Raw genomic sequence first — 26572 nt, 5'->3', positions numbered from 1 at the left:
GTAAAATACATGTCAAACTCTCAAGGAAACAGGAGGACAGGGTGGGGAGCAGGAGAAGGTAGTGGTAGAAAAGGAGGGTGATTTAGAAAGTGTTCAAGTCAAAACATAACAGCTCATTCTTTAAAGGGAAATGGCTAGCCTAATAATAGTTTATTTGGGGCACAAACTTTTAAATTTGAAGTTTTATAAGGAAGGTTAAGCAAGGAAAATATTCTCAGAGTCTGGGATACCACAACACTGAGACGGGCAAATTAACATAACTTTAACAGAGAATACAACTCTCAAGTTATTTTAAGATGCTAGTTTATTTTTGGTTTCAGCAGCAGCAAGATGAGACAGGAAAAAATGTGACCTCTGCAGTCACTTCATCTCAGCCTACTTCTGCTAGTTTCCTCACTAAACATGAGCCCACCACTATCCCCTCAACCCAACTGTTTCTTAGTACCTCAGGAACATGCTGGTCATCCATCTCTATCATTCCCTCAAAATAAACGAAGTCTATGCTTTAGACACACCCAGGGGCTTGCACCCACGAGTTTCAGTTATATCCTCCTCCCCTTCCCACTCCGGGACCGCCAGCCTGTGCAGAGAGGAGACGGCCCAGGCAGCGCTTCGCAACCACTGAGCTCTGCCGGGGCGCACGTGCCCCAGGGACGGCCGCCGCCAGCCCGAGCGCTGTCCACGTGTGCGAGGGTGAGAGAAAGGTTGGGAACACATTTAAACCTCAGGAACTTCCTGTTCTTTTTTCACCCTAGTTGTAGAGAAAACTGACTACAAAATACTGAAGAAAATCTTTAACAAACCAAGGCAATCATTTGACAGAATCTCTTCAAATTCATATTCAAAATTTACAAACACAGAAGCCATACAAAACTTGCTTTTTAACTACCAACCACATTCAACAAAGGCATAAAACACAATTACTTTATTGATTTCTTACATCAAATACTGCCAACTAGCATTACTTCCACTCATGCATCATTAAAAACAAAAGGACATTTCCTTGGTATTTTCAAATGATGCATTATACAATAAACAAAAAAAGTTAGAACTTAAAATGCACCCTGATTAATTATGTAAACTGGTAATTTTTTTAAAAAGCATAACTAACAATTTGGTTCCTTTCTTCATAAAATGGAAATTTAAATATTTCTCCTGATAGTCTTGAGGTTATCATTATGTTATGAGTAGTGCAAAGTGTGGCACAGAGTTTCATCTAGACAGGGGTGTCTTACACACCTTATGAAACGAATGAAATGTGCATAACAAAATGCACACAGTCAACGCATGATAGAAGCATGTTTCAAATACAAGGCAGCGCCTCAGGCCACCTGTTATTTAGGTTTTGCATTATCATTTATGGCCTTATAAATTAATTACAAATAACATACTTTTATACATTTTAACCCTGAAGATAAGAAAAATAATTGTTGCTTGAAAAAAATTATTCCAGGTAGCCATTTGGTTTGTATCAGGAGAAAGTGAACCTCCAAGAATTTAGTGTCTGCCAAGTCTGGAATCATTAGCTCGAGTCAGTAAATCAGATATGCGACATATTTCACAGTGACTGTTTCCAAGTCCTGGCAACGCCGCTTCTCCACAGTAGCCGATGATGGGCGTCTCCGGAATTACCCTTGCGTGTGGTTTTCCCTTTTTTTTTTGCCGGATTAACTATTACAGCATTATTTCCTCTTCCCGCCTCTTCTGTGACCTTCCATTTTAATTATTCATAAGTCCTTTCAGAATATCCTCAGAGAGCTCCATGAGGGGAAGTTCTGGAGATGGAAAATCCAAGGGAGGAAGATTGGGTATCGGAATATCCTTGGCTTTCCCAGTATTTGCGGCAAACTTCTGCCAGGTTGGAGAGGCTGCAGCAGTTTCTGAATGTGGTGGCAAGCTCCATAACTCTGACTTTTCTACAAAATCAGCATCCACATCCAGCTCCTTGTCTATTGGGCCTTTTAGAAGTCTGGCCTTTTCAGCCTTTAGTTGTTTATTTTCTTTCCTTAATCTTTCATTCTCAGCCACCAGGAATTCCACAAGCCTCTTCAAATCTGCAATTTTGGTTGCCTGCTCCTCTATAATTGTTTTATCATCTTTTGGGGCTTTGCTTCCAATGCATGGCTCTGTTGGCTCACTCTTCTGCTGAAGTAAAAATAGGAGAGTGTCTGGATCCCTGTCAAAAACCCGCTGAATTTCAGGCAGGTGCTTCTCCGTGGGAGGGCTGTGCTTCTGAGAGAGCAGGGGACTGTGTCCCTCTGTGTCCTCAGCAGAGGGTTTGTGAGATGCCTGCAGCTGGGCAGCTGCATCCTTGTCTATGCTTTGCTGGGCTTTCAATCTTTCCTCTCGCTTTGCCCGCTTCCATCTCTCCTGGATGAGGAGAAGCTGTTTCATGTGGCTGTCTCTCTGCAGTTCCAGTGATAAATGAGCCTATTACACGAAGGAAAGGAACAATTTCACATTTTAACACCTCTGTAGTAAAGTCCAGTAAATACCATTCCTAAGATCCTCCTTTAGGAATAACCCAGTAACCCTTAAAATTTATATACTATGTTTGCAATTCAACAGAACCTCAAGATTTTTCCAAAAAACTCAGTCTTTCTAGGTAAGCTAACATTTTTATTCATAAACAAAACACCATTTATTCAGGAAGTCAGTCCTATTCCAAATCAAGACACCGAAGCAGTGTGTTGAATGTGCCTTACTCCTTCTGCAAAGCCATTTGTACTCAGCTTAAACTTAGAAAACTTTCCTCTTTAGACATTAATTCCACAACTAGCTAGAAAGCCTTTCTATCAACAGGGTGCTCAGAGGCTCATGCACGTCCATCTTACGCAGCTGATACGAGCAGTTGGAGACAGTCAAAGGGAAGTGCAGAGGCGAGAACACAACTCTTCGGTTCTCTTGGTTCCGTCTGAGGAACTGGTGTTTGTCCTGGCTGCTGACATCCCCCAAGAGAAGAGATGGCCTTCCTTCAATCACACAAGTATTTAGCAAGTACCTCCTACATACCTGCCACTTTCAGCATCAGGAAATCATCTTTTGATAAAGATTTATCTTTGGATAAAGATACCTTTAAAACCCAGGCAGGCCCTCCCCAAACACATAAGACAAGTTGGAGCCATTGGTATCACAAATTTTTTAAAAGCACCAGAACTGCTTAGAAATTCAGGAAAAGACAAGTTCAGATTTAAATTATCTTTGACAAGCAAAGGGAAGGCCAACTGGTTTCCCCTTCGCCAGGCCTGCTTACTCACTGTGAGCTAAGGATCAGAAAAGGCCCTAAGATGGGTCTCTATGGGACACTGGGCCATCTAAGATCTATGAGGAACCACCAGGAAAAAGGACAGAAGTTTCTGCAAGCCACGTCTGCATATCAACAGCAGCTCATTTGGTTTTAACTTCCTTTCTGAAGTACTCTTCTCTTGCCTATTTTATATATTTTTGACTGTAGTGTTTTGAGAGGGACACAATGCTTTATTTTATACACAATTCAAGTCTCCACAAGAAAATCCTTCTAACCATTGTTGCAAACATTAATAAAGTGTCTCACCTGCTCAGACTGAGTCAGCTTCATGGCTTCAGAAAGATATGCTGGTAAAAAAAGAGAGGCACATTACCACATGAGCATCATCATTTTGTAACTAATGGGTCAAAGAAGAGTTTAATACTCCTCATATGACAGAGAGAACCCATCTTAGAAGCAATTCTGCTAGAGCTATCCTGTTCCTGAAAAGAAAGAAGGTGGGGATTTGAAAAAAGATAGGATTCTTAACTTCTTCAAAGACAGATGTCAGTGGTAATCAAATGTAGATTTTCTCTACCCCATCTTGAAGGGCTTTGTTCTTTAAAACACTTGTAGATTTCACAATTAAAGAAGTAAAGATGGCCTGATCAGAAAAAGAGGATTTGGGAGGATTAAAATTAAACAAGAACCTATCAACACCCTATTACACATTACGCTCACAAAAGTATCAAGAGATTGATTATCAATGACCTTTCACCCACATGAATACCTGGACTATCATTTTGGGTTCCTATAAAACTACTTTTATTGAATTCTTTCTGAGCTATGCCATCAGCCATCTATGAATTAGGTAGTTAAAAGCCCTAAGAACTTGCTGACATATTTATTGTAAGCAAGTTGTTGAGGACAGTGTAATGTCACTTATGAAGACCATAAATGGTCAATAACTCAATGGACTTCTCTCGGATCTCTGGATCAGTTCCTGGATGACTTAATTTGTTTGAATTTAAATAGTCACTGTAAAAATCCATGCTTTTCCTGCTAGAAAGCTTAAGGCCAAGTTCTCCTTCTATCAAATATGTCAGAACTCCTGGTGCACTTTGTGAACTCCAGGCCACGTCCTTCCTCATTTTATCTTTCTATGGATTCCTCATCTACTTACTTTTAACTATGTTTTATATTTTGCTATATTCCTCTTTGAGGCATTTCCTGTCTGGGACAAGATGGGGTATAAATAACTATTATTAATAATAACATCGTGCACAATTAATCTCCATTTTTTATGTCTTGCCTACTACAAATTTTTGGCATATGTCATCCCTGCATTAAGTTCCTTTTTGCCTTTCTGCATATACTATAAGGCACTGCTTTGTGTCTCGTCTGAACCTAAATATTGTAATCATTTTCTGAGTTCCTGACTTAGGACGGTCGTCCGCCGGTTCTCCCGTTGTCCTCAAGGTACAGATCACCTGGATGCCTCCGGCCCTAAGGGAAGATGCAGAATTGGTCATACAGCCTTTGCTCCAGCCATCCTTACATTTTTTGCCCTCAACTTTTTTTTTTGTCTTTTATTCTTTTATTCAGTCGGGATAGCTGCATAGAGACTAATTCTTTTCCTTTTGTTCATGTTTAAGTCCACGGAGACGTGGCATCTATTGCTACGATATAGGGTGGATGAGTTTCCCTAGACATCTCTCCCATTATGTCTGCATACATTTGTCTCCCTGTCTGAACTAGTGTTTGCTTTAAATCCACTTTCTTAACAAATGGAGCAGTTTCACAAAACCAAGCTTAAACCAACTGGAATGCTTCCCTTTGTAGAACCCTGAAACTATAATATGACATAGGGCGGCCTCGAGGCATAGTGGTTAAGTTCACGCACTCTGCCTTCAGCGACCTAGGGTTTGGAGTTCGGATCCCGGGCACAGACCTATGCACCACTTACCTAGCCATGCTGTGGCAGGCATCCCGCATATAAAATAGAGGAAGATGGGCATGGATGTTAGCTCAGGACCAATCTGCCTCAGCAAAAAGAGGAGGCTTGGTGGTGCATGTTAGCTCAGAGTTAATCTTACTCAAAAAAAGAGAAACTATAACATGACAGAAGAGGATACCCAAGGACACCAAGTTCCCAAAGGGCAAAGAATTCAATAAGAGTCACACTGTCACTGAAAGTATTTCTCACATTTCAATTTAAAATCTGGGCCTTAAAAAAGTTATTTAAAAATTATTTATTTATTTATTTACTTTGTGAGGAAAATTGTTCCTGAGTTAACATCTGTGCCAACCTTCCTCCATTTTATATGCAGGATGCCATCATGGCATGGCTTCACGAGCGGTGCACAGGTCTGTGCCCAGGATCCGAACCTATGAAACCGAGGTCCCCGAAGCAGAGTGCACAAACTTAACCACTATGCCCCTGGGCCAGCCTCCTCCCCCAATTTTTGTTTACTATGACTGTATGGTCATGGATTTAGTCCAAAGTCACAACAGGAATGAATGCCCACCAAGACAGAAACTTAGGAAAGGAATACTTCTCTCAGAAAAATCTAGCAATTCTGGTTAAACTGCTTCCTTCAATTATGATACAAGGCTAATATTCAAAGTAGATATTAGATACATGATGGGGAAAAGGAACTAAGAAAATCTGAAGAATCTATTACTTCTTAAAATAACATCTAATACTATTCTATCATAAATCTGTTAAACTGGTACCAAAGTATAAATTCTATAGCCTATGTGCACACACACAGCAAAATATTGCCTCTGAATGACAAAGACTGATCTGCCCTGAATCATTTTCATGTCACCACAGCCTCATGGGAAGGTCAAGATGTGTTTTCAACCAAATACATATGAACACCGTACTCTGTGGTCTGCTCGTCTTCTGAAATGTTCATTTTGACTTCTAAGCATTGTTTATGGCTGCTATCAACTTCCCATTTAAGCTTTTGCTCTTTTTGCTGTCTGTGAACAAAAAAAAGGGAAGTGGACTGCATAAGACTGATACAGGAGAATTACACCAATCCAGTTACAGGTGTCAATCAAGGGTTTAAAGCAACAGATTCTGCTAACAATGCTGAATCCTTGGGAGTTTGTGACTTCTTAAACTTTCCTTTTTTTCAATATAGGGTGGTAAAATGTGGACACCTCCTCCTCCCCATCTCCTGCCAGATTTAGATAGTTTTTTCCTTCTGAATTTAGTATCTCAGCTTATCTGGCAAATGAATGCTCACATGCTCAGTTTCACCTAATTCAGCCACTGTCCACTTCAAGAGTGAATTAAATTCTACCCTTTCCCCAAAAGGAAAGAAAAACCAAGGAATCTCTTTATTTCAATACATTTACAAAACAAACACTATGAGAACACTACAAAGTACAGAGGCTGTGTCCTTAGCTACATAGTCTCAGGTAAATTTTTAGCCTTAGAATCTCCCCTGAACTCTGACAGACACAGAGGCCTCTTCTTGTGCCCTTAAGTTCTCTCATGTCAGGCTTTCCTTCCTATCGGTCTCTTTCAGAGGTCAATCTTTCCCTGTCACATCTCTAAAATGATTTCCAGATACCAGGCTCCTTCCTCTCAGAATACACCTACATCTACGCCTCCCCAAACACCTCTGTAAGCCAACTCAGAAGAACAGAGATCATTCTAACCACATCCATTTTCAAACTAGCATCACACGCACAACTCTACTCTAAAACACAACACAAGGCTATTTTTAACGAAGTCTAAACACCAAATCAAATCGGCTCAGTGGGATTAACTCATCACACTTAAGCTCTATCTCCATAATTAAAGCTAATGGGATCCAACAGGCTGCCTTTATCTTTTCTACTCCTGAGACTGTCACAGAATTTAGATACTTAGATATTTAGACACGGAGAAAAGAGGGAGAGATGTTTAAAGCCCAACATTAGTTTTAAACCTTCAAATAAAGACAGAGACGTAGGTAAGGATTGAAGGAACTGTTTCTCCCTTTTATATATTCAGAATATCCTACTGCTCATCGCCCAACATATGCTGATCACCCCATTTGAACACGTTACATATGTGTAACCATGATCACTCTGCGTCACTTAACTAAAGGTATCAGTGCACTGTGGCATTCGTACACAACATGGTTTTCTTAAATAGTGTAGTACATTGTCTTGTTTTTATAGTGACTACAGATTTAACAATTTGATTCATAACAAAATACGGTTTATGAAAGTTTAAAGAGCAACAGCTGCCAAGTTTGTTTTATAAAGCCCCCATAAAACTCACCATAAAATCCACAAAGATTTATGTGCTCAGCCCTACAGCTGAAGGGGTACACTTCAGCGGCAAAACTAATTCTTTAAAAATAAGACCAAGTTTTCTCTGAAAATTACTAACTTTTAAGCAAAGATCACTGACATGAGGACTTACACAAACCAGTGTCCACGGTGTGGTCTATACTTCAGCAATAAGGCAACAAAGGGGCAAAACAGGAAAGAACATAGCTTGGATCATCACACTGGCCTAGAGGGAAAGGAAAGGGCCTCCTCCAGCAAAAAGACCAGAGGCTTGCTCTAAGAAAGGTGGCGACACCCATTTTGGATGCAACATGAGTTAAACATCCTCTCCTCAAAGGTTTTAGGTTTGATACTCAGCCAACAGTCTGTACAAAACAGACCCCAAAGATCTATTTCTGAGTTCAACATGTGCTAGGTTATGTGACTGACTGGGATAAAATAAGCTGTCTGATAAGAAGCTAATAATTCTAAATTTCATACCTAAAACAAAGCTATCAGCAGCATGATATCATAGTCATGAATGTATAGATGAAATATTGAGAAGGGAAACTCAAGAAAGACCACAGGAAAGAATTTTGATGGGTTTTGTATTATCAGCATCTTAGAAAACAAAACTCAGTGAAAATCAATTGGCTGGAATTAAATCAGTTATTACTTTCAGAACCCAAAATGGCTATTTGAAATCCAGACTCCTTTTCTAGAATAACTAAGATGAACTCGCAGGCTTCTTGCAATCCCTTCTGTCTTTAGGGATCTTCGGGCTCAGAAAGCTGTGTCCAAGAATCCTTTCCCAATATGGCATATGCAATCTTTATGGTTTAGAAAGAAGACTGGGTTAGGAGGAGGTGGGAAATCCAACACAGTCACTTGAAAAATAATCCAAGCCGATGTTCCAGTGGGTCAGTGTCAACCTTGTGTGTGCAGGGCAAGAACCCACCATTACTATTGTGACTTTCATTCTAAATGAAGTGTTGGGAGATACTGGAGAAAAGAAACTGCCCTCTAGTTTTAGACTCAGTACTTCTTAAAAAGAATACTCACCTGCAGCCTTTTTGTGACAAGAAATAGCCTCTTCGTATTTCCCTGCAGCTAATAAACGATCTGCTCGTCTGCTCTGTTGATGAGCCTAGAAAACAAACATTCTTAAGTTCCTGTGAGTCACAGAAAAGACATGACTTTAAAAAAAACTTATAAGAATTTAAATAATGCTGTTTGTTGCCACACATCAAACCATTACACCTCTATCTATAACTGGGGAAATCTAACGGGCAGCTCCTTGAACTACAGCCTCTGTAAGTTTTGGCAGCTTCTCTCAGTTCTACTAATAAACCATCAAGGTTAACACTAAGCACTTAACTCCTTCATGACCCACAATCTTTCAGTCTTCAAAGATTAACCAAGAATTACAATCATACATTGTTACTCAAAATGTGTATTTTCTTGATTTTTAACAAGCTCCTTTCAAAACGAGTTATTTTGTAGACGGTTTCACTAGTCTGTATAGCTTAAAAACTACAATCAGGAAATTACTTATCACACAGAAAATTCAAGCTTCTCTTATCAACTCATTATTCTCTTCCAACATTAAAGTTACTATTTATGATTTTAAGATAAAAAATATGTACATTGTACAGTTGAGGAATTAATGATACCAATATTTAATATTACAGGGAAGATTTTTTCACGTACAATTCACCAAAACAACAAAGACAAACTCAGAAGTTCTGAAAGCAAACGACTAAACTGCCCCCAAAGGTAAAAGTAAACAGATTAACTAAGTAGTCGCTGGCTTCCTTTCATTTGTGTTACACTTCAAGAAGGACTATAACTTTGTGAATGCATTTCCCTCTCCTACGTAAGGAGAGCCAACAGACTTAAAGGCGTCATGCATGTCACAGAGGTGGTACAGTTAGCAGGCAAGGAGAAAGACAGAAAGACCAAGTCTTATAACTAGTGTAATGTTTTCCTTACTAACAAACTCATAAATGATTTAGCAAAGCTGCTTTAAAAACGTGAAAAGCATTGTACACCCATGTTCATAACAGCGTTATTCACAACAGTCAAAAGGTGAAAGCAACCCAATGTCCATCAATAGATGGATGAGCCAAATGTGGTATATACAGATAATGGAATATCATTCAGCCTTAAAAAGGAAGGAAATTCTGACACAAGCTACGACACAGATGAACTCTGAGGACATTAAGCTAATAACAAAATATAAAATAAGCCAGTTTTGTCACAAAAAGACAATGTATGATCCCACTTCTACGAGGTACCCAAAGTAGTCAAACTCATAGAAATGGAAAGTACAACGGTGGTTGCGAGGGACTGGGGGGGAGAGAAAAGTGGGGAGTTGTTGTTTAAACGGTGTAGAGTTTCACTTTTGCAAGATGAAAAAGTTCTGGGGATTTGTTGCACAACAATGTGAATATACTTGAGACTACTGAACTGTACACTTAAAACGATAAAGAGGGTAAATTTTATGTTATGTACTTTACCTTAATTTTTAAAAAAACCAAAAAGCAAATCTGTTCTGTCAGGTGTAAACTATCTCGGATGCTTTTCAAAAAACGTGTCACTGACGCCTCATAAAAATACTTCAGAGAATCACTTTTGCAACTGAGATTAGAAATATTCTGGGCATGTTTACAAATCACACTCTGAAAAAGAGAGGTGAAGACAAACGTAGAAAACAGCCCTTCCAGCAATGCATGCTCTTTACATTTTCCCCACTTCTATTTTTGTAAGGAAGAAACAAGCGACACTCTTAAAAGCAAGATCATCTCTTTCAATTGTTTCAGAGGCTTTTTATTCTTCAAATAGTAATTAAACAAACTTTTTCCGTAAGTCTCAATTTATTCCTGAAAATAACCATGGGTAACAAGAAATGACTGGGGGCTCTAAAATAATTTTAACCATGGAGTCTTGGACTGAGCAAAAAATATATTCTGAACACAGGAGTATTTTACAGTACCAGAAATGATACAGATCTTTTGGGAAGAGAATGTATATGATGAAGAAAGCTAAATTATGATCAACAAGATTTCTCTAAGGAATGTGTTCTGATAGTATAGTTAAAGCAAGTGGCACTCAATCAACAAGGTTCTAGGTAGGAAAAGAAATGGGAACAGAAGGGGGGAATCTTCATGTGCCTTTACCTTTCTGAGCTCTGGAAGAAGCCCTACATAAGAGACAAACTTTCTCTGAAATTCCAGAGCATCTCCTAAGGAGACGGGGCACAGCACCGATGCAGCCCTACCAAGAACTCAGGGCCCTGGGCTCAAGTCCTGACTCTCCCACCAAACCAGCCAATTTATTTCATCCTTCAGGGCCTGTTTCCTCACCTGTAAAATGAGGGAGCTGGACCAGATCTGTGATTCTCCAGTTTTAATGGAACACGAATCGCCTGGGGACTTGGATAAATGCAGACTCTGACTCGGTAGGTCCAGAATAGAGTGTGAGATTCTACTCAGGTGAAGCTGAAGCTGGTTCCTGGACACACTTTGAGAAGCAGAGATGAGATGCTCTCTGAGGTCACCTCACTCTAACACTGTGTCTCCATCATCTCCGTCTCTGATGGCATTAAACATTTTCTACTTTGTCATATATTTATGAAGCTCCCTAATTAAATTTCAAGCTCCATGATAACAGGATTGTTTCTTGAACACCAAAAAAACAGAAAGTTCTCAAGTGTGTCTGTGAACAAGACTTCAAGGCTTTTCCGACTCCTCTAAAACCTCCCCCATGTAAAGTCCAAGCTCTGATCACTCTACCAATTCAGGAGTTACATCTCATTTAAAAAGACACACCTACTCTAGGTCATCTGGCACCTCAGCAATCAAATTTCCTATTAAAAAATACAGTTCCTACTAAGTTTTTGTTAGACATCCAGCAAACACAGACTCTGCTTAGAGCTTGACTGCCTAGGTTCAAATCTCAGCTTGCACACTTATTAGACATTTGGCTTTCTTAACTTTCTAAGTTTCCTCATGTTTAAAATGAGGGTGCTGTGAAAATTAAACTAGTTAAAAGACAGTAACAGGACTGAAGGCACTCGCCATCAAAAGTTTACAATGTAGTTCGGCAGACTAGACTAAACTGCATTTTTTTTAAACTGAAGATATTGTAGCACTTATTTTGACAGTAATTCTTATTTTTAAAACAATTTTTAAAGATCTTTCTTTAATATTAAAATTGAAAACTCTTTAAATACTGTTCTTGATAGAATCACCAGTAAAAATCAGTCATTAAATGGGCCAGCCTGGTGGCCTAACAGTTAAATTCACACCCTCCACTTCAGGGGCCTGGGGTTTGCCGATTCGGATCTGGGGCACGGACATAAACATCACTTATCAAGCCATGCTGTGGCAGGCGTCCCACATACAAAGTAGAGGAAGATGGGCATGGATGTTAGCTCAGGGCCAGTCTTCCTCAGCAAAAAGAGGAGGATTGGCAGCAGATGTTAGCTCAGGGTTAATCTTCCTCAAAAGAAAAAAAAAACAGTCATTAAAAGTATTACATCCATAAATACATTTCTTTGGTAATTCAAAATAAAACAGGAACAAGAGGCAATGGAAATGAGAATGTTGGCTGGGGATTCTAAAAGTAGTTTGTGCACTGATATTTTGTAATTCTGATAACATGTTTCTCTTCTGACAAGTATTTCAAGACGCAGTAAAGGGTGCCAGCCTGGTGGCATAGTGGTTAAGTTCGCATGCTCCACTTCAGCAGCCTGGGGTTTGCAGGTTTGGAGTGACCTAGCATGGCTCGTCAAGCCACGCTGTGGCAGCATGCCACAAAAAATTGAGGAAGATTGGCACAGATGTTAGCTCAGCAACAATCTTCCTCAGGCAGAAAGAGGAAGAATGGCAACAGATGTTAGTTCAGGGCCAATCTTCCTCAAGAAAGAAAGATGCAGTAAGATTTTACGGAAAAGACTATCTCAATATTTCATACTCGTTCAGAAAGGATAAAAGACACTCCAGGTATTTAGCAGTGATTTCACTAAAATTCAAATAATTTTTAAGCCAAAAATGCAATTATTTGGAGTACTAACCTAAACAAATTGAGCTTGAATTTATTTTCTTCTTCAATAAAATATCAACATTATCAGCAAACCATTAGGACAGAAAAAGTAACTTAACATGCTTGAAGAACTTCAATTCCAGGAGCACCTAAACATATAAAGTAAATATTAACACACAGAGAAATAGACAGCAACATAATAATAGTATGGGACCCTAATACACCATTTACATCAATGAATAGATCATCCAGACAGAAAACCAATAAGGAAACATAGGCCTTATACGGCCTATTAGACCAGATGGATTTAACAGATATATATGGAGTATTCCATCCAAAAGCAACAGAAGACATATTCTTCTCAAGTACACATGGAACATTCTCCAGGAAAGATCGTATGTTAGGCCACAAAAATGTCTTAACAAATTAAAGAAAATTAAAATCATACCAAGCACCTTTCCTGACCACAATGGTATAAAACTAGAAATCAACTATGAGAAGAAAACTGGAAAATTCACAAATATGTGGAGATTAAAAAACACGCTATTGAACAAGATCAATGGGACAATGGAGAAATCAAAAAATACCTTAAGACAAATGAAAATGAAAATACGACATACCAAGACTTATGTGATGCAGCAAAAGGCATTTGAAGAGGGAAGTTTGGTGATAACCGTCTACCTCAAGAAACAAGAAAAATCTCAAATAACCTAATTTTTACACCTCAAGGAACTAGAAAAAGAAGAAAGTCCAAAGTTAATAGAAGGAAGGAAATAACAAAGACCAGAGTACAAATAAACAAAATAGAGACTAAAAAGACAACATAAAGATCAATGAAACTACGAGCTGGTTCTCTGAAAAGATTAACAAACTTTTAGCTAGACTCACCAAGAAAAAAGAAAGAGGACTCAAACAAATAAAATCAGAAATGAAAAGAGTGGACGTTACAACTGCTACCACAGAAATACAAAGCATGGTGAGACAACTAGGAACAATTATACTCCAACAAATTGGAAAGCCTAGGAGAAAGAGCCAAATTCCTAGACACATATAACCTTCCAAGACTGAATCATAAACAGAGAAAATCCGAACAGACTGATTACTAGTAAGGAGACTGAATCAGTAATCAAAAACCTCCCAACAAACAAAAGTCCAGGGCCAGAAGGCTTCACTGGTGAATTCTGCCAAGCGTTTAAAGAATATCAATCCTTCTCAAACTCTTCCAAAAAAACAGAAGAGGAGGGAACACTTCCAAACTCATTTTCCAAGGCCAGCACCACCCTGATACTAACTGGACAAGGACACAAGAAAAGAAAATTACAGGCCAATCAATATCCCTGATGAACTGATGAACACAGATCCAAAAATCCTCAACAAAATATTAGCAAACCAAATTCAACAACACATTAAAAGGATCATACACTACGATCAAGCAGGATTTATTCCAGGGACACAAGGATGATTCAACATCCACAAATCAATCAATGTGATAAACCCACATTAACAAAAATGAAAGATAAAAATCATATGCTCTTATGAAATAAATGCAGAAAAAGCATTTGACAAAATTCAACATCCACTCATGACAAAAACTCTCAACAACGTGGGTATAGAGGGAACACACCTCAACATAATAAAGCCCATATATGACAAGCCCACAGTTAACATCATACTCAATGATGAAAAGTTCAAAGCTTTCCCTTTAAGATCAGAAACAAGACAAGGATGTCCACTCTTTTTTTTTTTCTTTTTTTTTTTTTTTTTTTGAGGAAGATTAGCCCTAAGCTAACTACTGCCAATCCTCCTCTTTTTGCTGAGGAAGACTGGCCCTGAGCTAACATCCATGCCCATCTTCCTCTACTTTATGCGTGAGATGCCTGCCACAGCATGGCTTGCCAACGCATGCCACGTCCACACCCAGGATCCGAACAATCGAACCCTGGGCCGCCAAAGTGGAACATGCACAGTTAACTGCTGTACCACTGGGCCAGACCCAAGGATGCCCACTCTTGATGCTTTTATTCAACACAGTATTAGAAATCCTAGCCAGAACAATTAGGCAAGAAAAAGAAATAAAAGGCATCCAAATCGGAAAGGAAGAAGTAAAACTGTCACTATCTGCAGATGACATGATGTACTGAAAACCCTAAAGACACCACCAAAAAACTGTTGGAACTAATAAATGAATTCAGTAAAGCTGCAGGATATAAAATCAACATACAGAAATGTTGTATTTTTATACACTAATAATGAACTATCAGAAAGAAAAATTAAGAAAACAATCCCATTTACAATTGCACCAAAAAGAATAAAATACCTAGGAATAAATTTAACCAAGGAGGTGAAAATACACTAAAAACCATAAGATATTGATGAAAGAAATTGAACACACAAGAAATGGAAAGATATTCTGTGCCTGTGGATTGGAAGAATTAATATTGTTAAAATGTCCAAACTACCCAAAGCAATCCCTATCAAAATTCTAATGGCATTTTTCACACAAATAGAACAAACCTAAAATCTGTATGGAACCACTAAAGATCCCAAAAAGCCAAAGCAATCTTCAGAAAGAAGAAAGCTGGAGGCATCATGCTCCATGATTTAAAACTATATTGCAAAGCTAGAGTAATCAAAACAGTATGGAACTGGCATAAAAACAGACACATAGATCAATGGGACAGAACCAAGAGCCCAGAAACAAACCTATGCACATATGGTCAATTAATTTACAACAAAGGAGCCAAGAATATACAATGGGGAAAGGACAGTCTCCTCAATAAATGATGCTGAGAAAACTGGATAGCCATAGGCAAAAGAATGAAACTGGACCACCATCTTACACCATATACAAAATGTAACTCATAATGGATTAAACACTTGAACTTTAGTAAAACCTGAAACCATAAAACTCCTAAAAGAAAATATATGCAGTAAACTCCTAGATTGGTCTGGCAATGACTTTTTGGATTTGACACCAAAAGCAAAGGCAACAAAAGCAAAAATAAACAAGTAGGACTCCATCAAACTAAAAACCTTCTGCACAGCAAAGGAAATGATCAATAAAACAAAAAGGTAACATACTGAATGGGAGAAAGCATTTGTAAATCATACTTTGATAAGGGATTAATATCCAAAATATATAAAGAACGCATACAACTCAATAGCAAAAAAACCAATCTGATTAAAATATGGGCAGAGGACCTGAATAGACATTTTTCAAAAGAAGACATATAGATGGCCAACAGGTACATCAAAAGATTTTCAGCATCACTAATCATCAGGGAAATGCAAAGTAAAACCACAATGAGCTATCACCCCACACCCATTAGAAGGGCTGTTATCAAAAAGACAAGAAATAACAAGTGTCGGTGAGGATGTGGAGAAAAGGGAATCCTTGTGCACTTTTGGTAGACGTGTAAATTGGTGCAGCCACTATGGAAAACAATGTGGAGGTTCCTAAAAAAAATTAAAATAAGAACTACCATATGATCCAGCAATTCCAATTCCAGGTATTTATCCAAAGAAAATGAAAACACTAATTTGAAAAGATATCTGCACCCCTATCTTCATTGCAGCATTATGTACAATAGCCAAGACACAGAAACAACCTAAGTGTCCATGAACAGATGACTGGATAAAGGAGATGTGGTATCTACAGACAATGGAATATTAGCCATAAAAAAGAACGACATCTCGCCATTTTCCACAACATGGATGGATCTTGAGGGCACTGTGCTAGGTGAAATAAGTCAGACAGACAAAGACAAATGCCATATGATCTCACTTATACGTGGAATCTAAAAAAAGAAAAGAAAAAACAGGGCGGTTGTGTGGTGGGCAAAATGGATGAAGCAAGTCATAAAATAAATGAGTTGTGCAGATGTAGCGTGCAGCTTGATGCTATGGTTAATAGTACTGTATTACGTATCTGAAGGCTGCTGAGAGAGTAAATCTGAAAAGTTCTCATCAAATGAAAAGAAATCTGTAACCATGTATGGTGACAGACGTTAACTAGATTTATTGAGGTGATCATTTCACAATATATACAAATACTGAATCATTATGTTATACACCTAAAACTCATATGATGTTTTATGCCAGTACTATCCCAATTAAAAAAAAACTTCAACTCCATGAACCCATTTTCATCTCCCTAGTTGCTATATACATGAGCTCAAATTTGTTTTAACCTTTGGATTTCTTATAAACCTGTATAAATCTGACCTTTATAAAAATCAATGTTCTCTTTGCTGTCTTAATTATCTTCTCCATTCTAATATGTCACAATTTACTAATCATTAGTAGTTGTTTCCTTTAGGATTGTCCTTTGTTTTAAAATTGAGGTATAACTGACATAAAACATTATGTTAGTTTCAGGTGCACAACATGATTCAATATTTCTATATATTGAGAAATGATCACTACAGTTAAGTCTAGTTAACAACAGACACCATACATAGTGTTGGCCTAAGTAAAGAGGTAAACTGAGGCACACTCAAAAAGATGAGTTTATTTGGAAACAGCAGAGGAAGTGCAATTTGGGACAAGCAAACTGTAGCAAGCTACAGGCAAATCCGTTGAAGTTTTAGGGTAGGTTGAATTTATGGGCAGGAAATGTAAAGAGAGCAGAGTTCAGTTAGAGTCAGTTAAAATCAAAAGCAAATGGAGACCAGCCTTGAAAACGTCCATAACACAAAATCAGTTCAGTCACACAAACGAAGCTCAATTCAGACCACTTTGTGTGACTACAGGACCTTGGTCATTTCCTGCTCATGCCTCTGGCAAAACTTCTCAAGGTTCTATGAGGCAACCTCTGATAAACACCCCCATCATCCAAGAAAATTCTAACGCTATCAGTTTTCTATAAATCAGGCATTTATGGAAATCAGTTTCTTAGTCCTTAAGTTTCATCCTCCTGAGAGCTCATGCATGAGATTCTCCATTTTATATCCTCTGGTTCTATTTTAGATTGAAATTCTTTCAACAGGTACAAAAAAATTTTTTCTTGCCGTGAGGACTTTTAAGAACTACTCTCTTAACAACTTTCAAATATGCAATACGTTATTAACCAAAGTCACCAAGTTGTACATTACATCCCCATGACTTATTTATTTTATAACTCTAAGTTTACACCTTTTGACCTCCTTCACTCATTTTGCCCATGCCCATCCCCCACCTCTGGCAACTAAAATGTTCTCCGTATCTACGAGCTTGGTGGCTTTGTCTTTTAAATTCCACATGTAAATAAGATCCCATGGTATCCGTCTTTCTCCGACTTATTTTGCTTAGCATAATGTCCTCAAGGTCCATCAATGCTGTTGAAAGTGGCAAGACTTCATTTTTACAGCTGAATAGTATTCCTTTTGTATAGAGATACTACATCTCCTTTATCCATTCACCCATCGATGGACACTTAGATTGTTTCCATTTCTTGGCTATTATAAATAATGCTGCAATGAACATGCAGTTGCTGATATCTTTTCAAATTAGTTTTCATTTTCTTTGACTAAATACCCAAAAGCAGAAGTGCTGGAAAATATGGTAGTTCTATTTTTAATTTTTTTAGGAACCTCCACAGTGTTTTTCATAGTGGCTGCACCAATTTACACGTCTACCAAAAGTGCACAAGGGTTCCCTTTTCTCCACATCCTCACCGGCACTTGTTATTTCTTGTCTTTTTGATAACAGCCCTCTAATGGGTGTGAGGTGATAGCTCATTGTGGTTTTACTTTGCATTTCCCTGATGATTAGTGATGCTGAGCATCTTTTGATGTACCTTTTGATGTTGGCCATCTATATGTATTCTTTTGAAAAACGTCTATTCAGATCCTCTGCCTATCTTTTAATCAGGTTGTTTGGTTTTTTGCTATTGAGTTATATGAGTTTTTTTATATATTTTGGCTATTAATCCCTTATCATATATATGATGTGCAAATACGTTCTCCCATTCAGTAGGTTGCCATTTCATTTTGCTGATGATTTCCCATGCTGTGCAGCAGCTTTTTGGTTTGATGAAGTTCCACAGGATATTTTCTTAATATTCTTTCTTGATTCAGATCTTATTTTCCTTGCTTCTCTATCAACAATTGTGGTAAGCACCTTCTGATATGGGTCCCAATGACCTGGCCTCCCGGTATTCACATCCTTATGTAATCTCTCCTCCTAAAATGTGGGCTGGACCTAGTGACTTGCATCTAAGAAACAGAATACAGCAAAAATGATGGGATGTCACTACAATCTTGGCTGCATTCTATCCCTGGCTCACTTTAATGAAGCCAATAGCCACACTGAGCAGCCCTATGGAAAGGTTCACAGGGAAGAAAACTGAGAGTGGCATGCCATCAGCCAGCAAGGAACAGAAGACTTCAATCCAAAAGCTCTTAGGGAACTCAATCTTGCCATCAATTCTGTGAGTGACCTTGGAAGCAGCTCCTGCCCCAGTAGAGCCTTCAAATGGGACCACAGGCCCAGTTGACACTGACTGCAGCCTTGTAAGAGACCCTGAAGCAAAGGACTCAGCTAAGCCACGTCCTTATTCCTGACATGTAGAAACTGTGCAAAAACAAATGTGTGTTGTTTTAAGATGCTAAATTTTGCGTTAATTTGTTATATAGCAATAGATAACTAATATAATAACAGTATGGTATCTCTGTCTTTTATTCTAAGCTGTCTCAATTTCTATTCGGAAATAGATAATGTTTAAATAGGGAAAGCAGCAATTGGCCAGTCCTTGTGCAGCTGATACCCTATCACTGAATACTGAGTTATTAGATTTTTGTACCACAATCTCACATTAAAGTACTTTCTGGCATTCAGTGTTTATAATAATTGACTTAATTTTGTTCTGAGAATCTCTTGGAAATTCTGATGGAAATCTGGACTTCTGATCCAGCTATGATGGAATAGCTAACATTTGCTTACCCTCTAGCTATAAACAATTACAAAGCTGGACAAAATATATAAAAACACGTTTATAGACACTGAACAAAAAATAACAGAAGGCTACAGTCTCAAGAAAAGGGAAACACAGAGGGTGAGAGCTGCATTCATCCTAGCTTTCTTTCTGAGGGCATTTTCCAAAATGGAGTGGAGGAAAATAAAACCCAAGCAGAAGGCAGTATCTCACCGGGCAGAGGAGATGGAAACTGGAGCCAAAATCTGACTTTGAATTTGAAGAGGATAGTCTAGGTAAATTAGAGGTAAGTGCAGTGAAGATGTCCTAAAAGTATGCATTAAAAAATAGTCCCTGGCCAACATCTAAGCTGTATATGAACAGGGCACAATTTCAGGAGGCCAAGCAGAAGCTCTGAGCAGAGATTTCAGAAGCCATAGGGTGTTGAGGAGACAGGCTGCAGTCTGGCCCCAGGCAAAGTATAGTAACTTTAGTGAATACCTGGGGCTTTCAGCTAAGACCCCAGAAAGGCTAGCCCTGGTATTAAGGACCACACTCCAGACATTATGGGTAAAGGTAAAATAAACCTACCCTAATAAAGCCTAAAATCAAGCCTAGGCTGGATCAAGGTGATCTGCCAGTATTTTAACCACCAGCCAGAACAAATCTTAACACACTTTAGAGGAAGATTAACAAATTCAGAGTCTCTACAACATATCATCCACAATGTGTGACATACAATAAAGTTACTAGGCATGTAAAGCAGGAAAAAGTGATAATAAAGACAAAAATACAGTAGAAAAAGGTCCAGAGATGATCCATATATTGGAATCGACAGCCAGGCACTCAAAATAACTATGCTTAAGATGCTAAAGAAAACAGAGAAAGAGGACACAATAGATGAAAAGAAAACTAGAGACATGGCATGAAAGTTCTTTAAGAACAGGGACTTTGTCGTCTTCACTACTGAATCTTTGAGGTCCAGAACGGTACCTAACAGTAACTACTCATAATATTTGTTGGTTAGTTGGATGGATGAATGAATGGTTGCATGGAAGGACAGGAGAGGTTATGTTGAGAGTTGGTAACAAAACCAAACACTGGTGAATGCCAAGAGAACATCACTGTATTTCAGAGAGAACAGTAGAATAAAACTCTACATCAAAATCTAAATTAAGTAACTATGTACGTATATACATACATACACAGAGAGACAGAGAGCCAGTCATTGGTATACTTACTTCATTCACCCAGTCTCTAAGACATTTTAACCAGAATTTTCCTACTCCCTCCTGAGTAAAAATGAAAGCCCAATACTACAAAATGTTCGAAAACCTTTATAAAAAGTAAAACAGGGGCTGGCCTGGTGGCACAGTGGGTAAGTTCGCAAAATCCACTTCAGGCAGCTCAGGGTTCATGGGTTTGGATCCCAGGCGCAGACCTACACACCACTCATCAGGCCACACTGTGGCAGCATCCCACATACAAAGTAGAGGAAGACTGGCACAGATGTTAGCTTAGAGAAGATCGGCATCAGATGTTAGCTCAGGGCCAATCTTCCTCACCAAAAAAAAAAAAAGTAAAACAGTTTCAGATTTAGTAATGTCTTACTATATGCCCTGTACAAATTTCTTCCTCACTGAATCCTCCTCAAAAACAGCCAACACTTTCCACATGCCCCATTCCTCTCTGTGAACTACTCTTCTTCCTAGACAATCAATATGACTCCTATGGGAGTTGCCATATTCTTATATTACCTTGTCCCCTGGACACCTAAAGAATCCGTTCCACCAGATTTTCAAATTTAGGACCAGAGAGTACGTCAAGAAAGTTTTAAGCAGTTACAACTAATGTGACATTCAGGCGTTGGCCAGGTGGGAAAAGTAGGTCTGCAGAGAAGATGAGTAAAGCAGTCAAGCCTGAAGAGGCAGAGAGGGAGAATCTGATTATCTTTGAGCCCCAGGTCTCATATGTTCTTAGAGCCACCTACATTGTAGCCCCACCATTCCTGCAGCTTTCTTTTGATTCCAACAAATTATCCCTTTTGGCTTAAGCTAATTTGAAGTGGGTTTCTATCACCTGCAACCAAGAAAAATCCTAACAAATACAACTAGATTACTAAGTGACTGGCCTCACTAGGAAGTAGTTTCTACTTCTACATGCTAACTTCTTTAAAAATACAGGTTCAATACTGTCTTCTTTCCCAAAGGAAAATAGTATTATCTTCCATTACTTTGCATTGATTTATTTCTGTGTCCTTTGTGAAACTGTACATAAAGATGGAAAAAAATGGAATACCAGACCAAATGCAATACTGAAAAGGAGGCAGAGGAAAATCTAACGTACTCTTGAACCTTGTGGTAGGGTCTTCAATGAAGAGCAAAGGAGAAACCTCATTCACTCACCCTTTCCCAACCAATTCATTCTGTCTCCTTAAAGGAAAGTCGTATCTCCTAACACTAAGTAGTGAATTGACCTTCTAACTCATGTAATGCAATTATACTTAAGACAACTGCTCAGGTGTTAGAGAAGTCTAGGAAGATCTGTTTTCAATTTTAAGTCTAAGGATCACTTTCTCCCACAGGCAGCTCTGATGCATCTTTTTTCTCCCTCAAGTTTCCAGTTTATGCTTTTTTTAAGAAATGCTACCATCTGCTGTGAAGACAAATTACAGGATTCAATCCACTAGCAAGTTGTGAAATCAATTTAGTGCAACATAACCAGCATTAAAAAAAAAATCTAATAGTAAATATTAGCGTGCATGATGTATAATACCATACATATATATTTAAGATATAAAGATTCAGTTTTAGTTTTTTGTTTAAGTGAAATTTATGCAGGTCCCTGGATTTTGCACAATTCCAGGAGGCAGATCCACAATGTAGCAGCCCTGCAGTAATATACACATATGTATGTGTGTACTGGTCACTATGTAAAAATTTCTCATTGTGCATCACAGTTAAAACAAATGGGCAAACACTGATCTAATAGAAAGATTAATATCATATTTACAATCCTGCTTTCAAATCCCACTATCACCACTTATTCTGCATTTCAACATCTTCATCCATAAAATGGGGAATATCTCATATAGCTACTAAGATAACAAAATAAATAGTATATGTAAAGTGCCTGATGCCAACCCCAGCACTTAGTAATTGTTGGATAAATCTAAGTGCTCTACTGCCTTTCTCCAGTGTGTTTACATTAAGCCCAGCCTAGACTGTGACAGGATGAATTTCCCTTGAAATTTGTCAGGGCAACAAGAAAGTGGTACCAACAACCTGTTTTTACCTCAAAGATTTTACTGCCAATACAATTACCATGGGATAGTTACAAAGACTCCAGGTATGTAGAAGGCCATTCTTTGGACCATGATATCTGACTCCTTTTCTTGGATGAGAACTGATCACTCTAAAGGGAAGCTCAGTTACTCAACAAAACATATTCTCAGCACTCTTAAAAGGGCCAAACACACAGAATACAGTTGTGGCCACACAATCACATGGACCTTGTCCTTAGAGTTTGCAGAGTAGCTAAGCAAAGCATGAGCAACAGTAATGTATAAATCAAGGTGTGACATCACTTCCCAAATAGGCAGCAAATAAACCAAAGAACTAAAAATTATCTCACACAAATTTTGACATTTGCGACCATCACTCACACTGCCAATAAAATGGATGGAAAGAATTGTTATAACTTACAATTTTTCCATATGAAAAATTGACAAAAAGAAAAAAACTGATGAAACAAAACTTAATGAGTCGGAAGACTATTTTTCCTGCTCAATGGAAACATGGTTTATTTTTCTTTTGACCAACTTCAAAAACCAGAGAACCAGAACACAACATCTGTACTATGTATTAAAATGACTATTTCAATCCAGTCTCTTCCTTATGTCAACAACTCACTGTGAGGAAATAAGCCTACAGGCCCTTACTGCAAACCTAACATAAAAGAAGCAACACTAGAGCAGAGGCACTAAAAGCTGACAGAGAAATCTGGAGTCCAACACAGATAAGGACCATAGCGAAACGAAAATGATGAGAACACGAATACAGAAGCATTGCTAGAAACAAGCCATGATATCAAACTAAGTTCTGATCCATAATGTATTTGAGTCACTGTCCTAAGTAATTACTTAATTTCTCTCAGTCTGAGCTTATTTATTTGTAAAACTTGGAAGCAGTTCTTACTATATTCCAAGGATGCTCCGAAGACACATGATTATAAACGTAGGTACTATAAAAAGTCCTTATACAATGAATTTGGACTATGTTAAAATGTCATTAGAGAAAGTCTGTCTATACTACTTGGATTTTCAAAGGTCCTCATGAAATCATAGCATTGAGAACTATTTCTCAGGCTGAGTCAACTGGGCACTAAGTTCGATATCTGCTGACATAAAAGATGACAGTCTTCAAAAAACCCCACTCTTCTAAAACTGAGTGATAACAAATTCAGAGGCTCCAATTCAGAGACCCATCATTGGTACTTAGCAGCACAGTTAAAATGATTCAAGTATGTGTTCATCTCTGTTCCATCGTTATCTTCTAATAAACAGCTAGGCTAGAAGTCAGATCTTTTAAATCTCAATTGGTTTAAGAATTCAAGATGCTAAGTTTCTGTTACTTGTCCACAAAAATTTTATGGCTGGCTTATGGAATTATGCTAGCCTGCTTAACAAGACTATTCAAAATTCTCCTCCATAACAAGGTAATACTGTTGCCACCATTTAACTAATTTTTCCTAAACTGGTGATTCTGCTGCTCCATCTACAACTGTCACCCAGCTCCAGTCTTCTCATAAACTACTACACACTAGTGGAGCAGTTGGCTGAGGTTACGCTGCAGCCTGCAGCCAAATAAAGCAAAGCTAACTGGAACTGAATCAATTGTCATTTTGCAAGGACACTTGAACTTTGAAGCACTTTGTAAACTGCTGGTTATTTCTAATAATATTCCTGTGAAGTTTCATTATTGAGCCATCCATTACATTTCACTGCAAACTATATGTCACCTTAAAAACAAGAAAAGTGCAAGATATTTCCCTAGTTTTTAAAACTTACACTCTAGTCCTTTTTAAGCGTAAACAACTGTTACCAAGGGAGTAGGGCTCAATTTAAGAACACTGGGAGGCTTCTCTGAGCAGCTAACCCAGCACCAGTTATTTGGGAACCAGCTTTAAATTCTAGAATCTTAGGCTCTTCAAGTTCAACAAGTCCAAAACTTTATTTTACAAGTGAGATTTTAAATTACAGGTTTATGGTCTGTATGTTATTACAATATGTATTATTAGGTATATATGTATGCGTATAGATATATACGCATACTATGTATATATTACCTACATAGTATTATATATGTATGTCTAAAATACATAATATGTATTATGTTATTATAATAACATAATAGCTCTTACATTGTACTATGTACCAGGTACTGTTCTAAGCCCTTTCTTTACACTTATTTACTCCTTTAATCCTCACAAGAAACCAGGAAGAGTGACGTCAATTTGCCCAAGGTCACAAAGCCAGAATTCAAATCCAAGCAGACTAGGTCCAAAATCTGTACTCTTAAACCACCAGGCTCTACTCCTTCTCTACATAATGGTTTCAATCCAGCCCAGGGCTCTTCCAGGACTCTAGCGTTCAGACTTCCAACCTGAGAAACTAATTCTCCATACTTCCTTCTTCCAATCCTACTACCGCAACTGAATTGCAAATCTGTGACGCTTAAAAGTTCCTCCTGTGTGCAACCATAAGTAATCGGACTTTTGTATCCAAAATAGGTACCCTCTCTGAGAAACCAAAAGATGGAGTGGGCCAGTCAGAAAAGGACTCGTATTTCCCGTTGTTGTTTTAATCGCATCACCAGAAATGCCTAAAAACATAGTAAGTAAATGGGCTATCAGCACTTTTTCTGAGAAAGGCAAACATCTACCGTATTTTCATGATGCCTAAAGTGATGAAACAGCACTAAAAACAGGGACGGCCCCCGCTGTCTCTAACTTATTCGACAAGGGAGATTCTCAGTTTATGCATTTGAATGTAGGCGAGAAACGGGTGAAGGGAAAAATGAGAAGGGTATTACTCCAAAGTGGGGACACTCGGACCTCAGACCCCCTGTGACAGCAGTTGACGGCGGTATTACACACCATTTCTGCCCGGACAGGCTTCGGTGCCTCTCCGGGCTGCAGGGAGGTTGTTACGTGGCGTCTGGAGGCATTTCCTCCGGCCTGGAGAGGAGGTGGCAGCCCCGGCTGGTGGGAGCCGGTCGCCCGGGGCCCTGTGGCACGGGGTGCCCGGAGGCGGTGGGACATGGGATGCGGGAGCTTCCCGGGATCCCCGGGGAGGGCAAGGTCGGGGGCAGCTTGCCTGGAGCCGCGGTGGGGCCACGTCTGCTCCGCGCCCCCCAGACTTTCGGACCACCCCCACCAAACCCGCCTCCCGGCCTCGAGGGTCAGCGGCACGCCAGGGACGGCACTGACTCCAGAGGCGAAGGCGCCCGAGGGCGAACGCGACTCCCTGTGGGCCACTCACCAAGTTGAGGGGTCCTTCCATTACTTCCATAGACCCCCGGGTGAGCGGTGGCCTGAGGAAGGGGAGCCACGGCGCAGGGGCACATGGACGGGAACAGCACGAGAGCACGACGCAGCGCCGGCGACGGAGACCCCTCTCCGCGCCCCGGGAGCCAGCGGTGGGCGCGGAAGGAGAAGCAACCGTACCACTTCCTCCTCCGGCGCCGCGGGCCCGGCCTGCGCCGCGGCCACGCACGCGTCATGACGTCACACGCGGCTGGTTCAAGGTGGGGGTGAGGGCGGGGAGTGGGTAGGGCTCAGGGAAGGCGGGGCACGTACACTTTCTCGGGGGTGGAGCATTCCTCTCGCGAGAAGTGTATCCTCAGCTTCTTGGCTCTGACGTCGCGTGAGGAGGTGCAGCCTTGTTGTTGGAGCTTAAATGGGTGACTTCTGCTGTTGGCCTCTCCGTTTTTTTCCAGCCTGACTTTTCTCAAACTCACTCTGCTTTGCTACACCCTCTCTTGCTCTCTGGTTCCCTCCTTTATTCTGGCACCTGATTGATTTATTTCAGAAATCAGATTTGAGACCATGCGCTGACTAGACCTCCTGGAAGG

The 26572-nt window shown here is 39.3% G+C and overlaps 1 protein-coding gene across 3 annotated transcripts; it reads right to left on the bottom strand.

The window, feature by feature from the left end:
* Positions 1 to 286: 286 nt before the first annotated feature.
* NRBF2 (nuclear receptor binding factor 2) lies at positions 287 to 26253 on the bottom strand. Of its 3 annotated transcripts, none has more exons than XM_008516572.2 (4): positions 25981 to 26253; positions 8564 to 8648; positions 3554 to 3594; positions 287 to 2430 (listed from the first exon to the last, which is right to left on the bottom strand). In XM_008516572.2, the coding sequence occupies exons 1-4, from the start codon at positions 26008 to 26010 to the stop codon at positions 1720 to 1722; spliced, it is 867 nt and encodes a 288-aa protein (XP_008514794.1). In that variant the 5' UTR covers positions 26011 to 26253; the 3' UTR covers positions 287 to 1719. The 3 variants fall into 3 exon arrangements, with proteins under 3 accessions (XP_008514794.1, XP_070419658.1, XP_008514795.2); XM_070563557.1 differs by lacking the exon at positions 25981 to 26253 and adding an exon at positions 12579 to 12696; XM_008516573.2 differs by lacking the exon at positions 8564 to 8648 and having other exon boundaries at positions 25981 to 26223.
* Positions 26254 to 26572: the final 319 nt, after the last annotated feature.

Source organism: Equus przewalskii, chromosome 1 (assembly GCF_037783145.1).
Source record: "Equus przewalskii isolate Varuska chromosome 1, EquPr2, whole genome shotgun sequence".
Classification (NCBI taxonomy): domain Eukaryota; kingdom Metazoa; phylum Chordata; class Mammalia; order Perissodactyla; family Equidae; genus Equus; species Equus przewalskii.
The sequence above is the reverse complement of the archived record's forward strand: the minus strand, read 5'-3'. Positions and strand labels throughout refer to the sequence as shown.

What these genes read in the sequence shown, in the direction of transcription:
- NRBF2 (XM_008516573.2), bottom strand. Translation starts at nt 26,221, where the DNA reads ATGACGCGTGCGTGGCCGCGGCGCAGGCCGGGCCCGCGGCGCCGGAGG. An exon ending in TGGAAGGACCCCTCAACTTG is followed by an intron (nt 3,595 to 25,980) that starts GTGAGTGGCCCA and finishes TTTTTTTACCAG; the next exon opens with CATATCTTTCTGAAGCCATG. An exon ending in AGCTGACTCAGTCTGAGCAG is followed by an intron (nt 2,431 to 3,553) that starts GTGAGACACTTT and finishes TTCGTGTAATAG; the next exon opens with GCTCATTTATCACTGGAACT.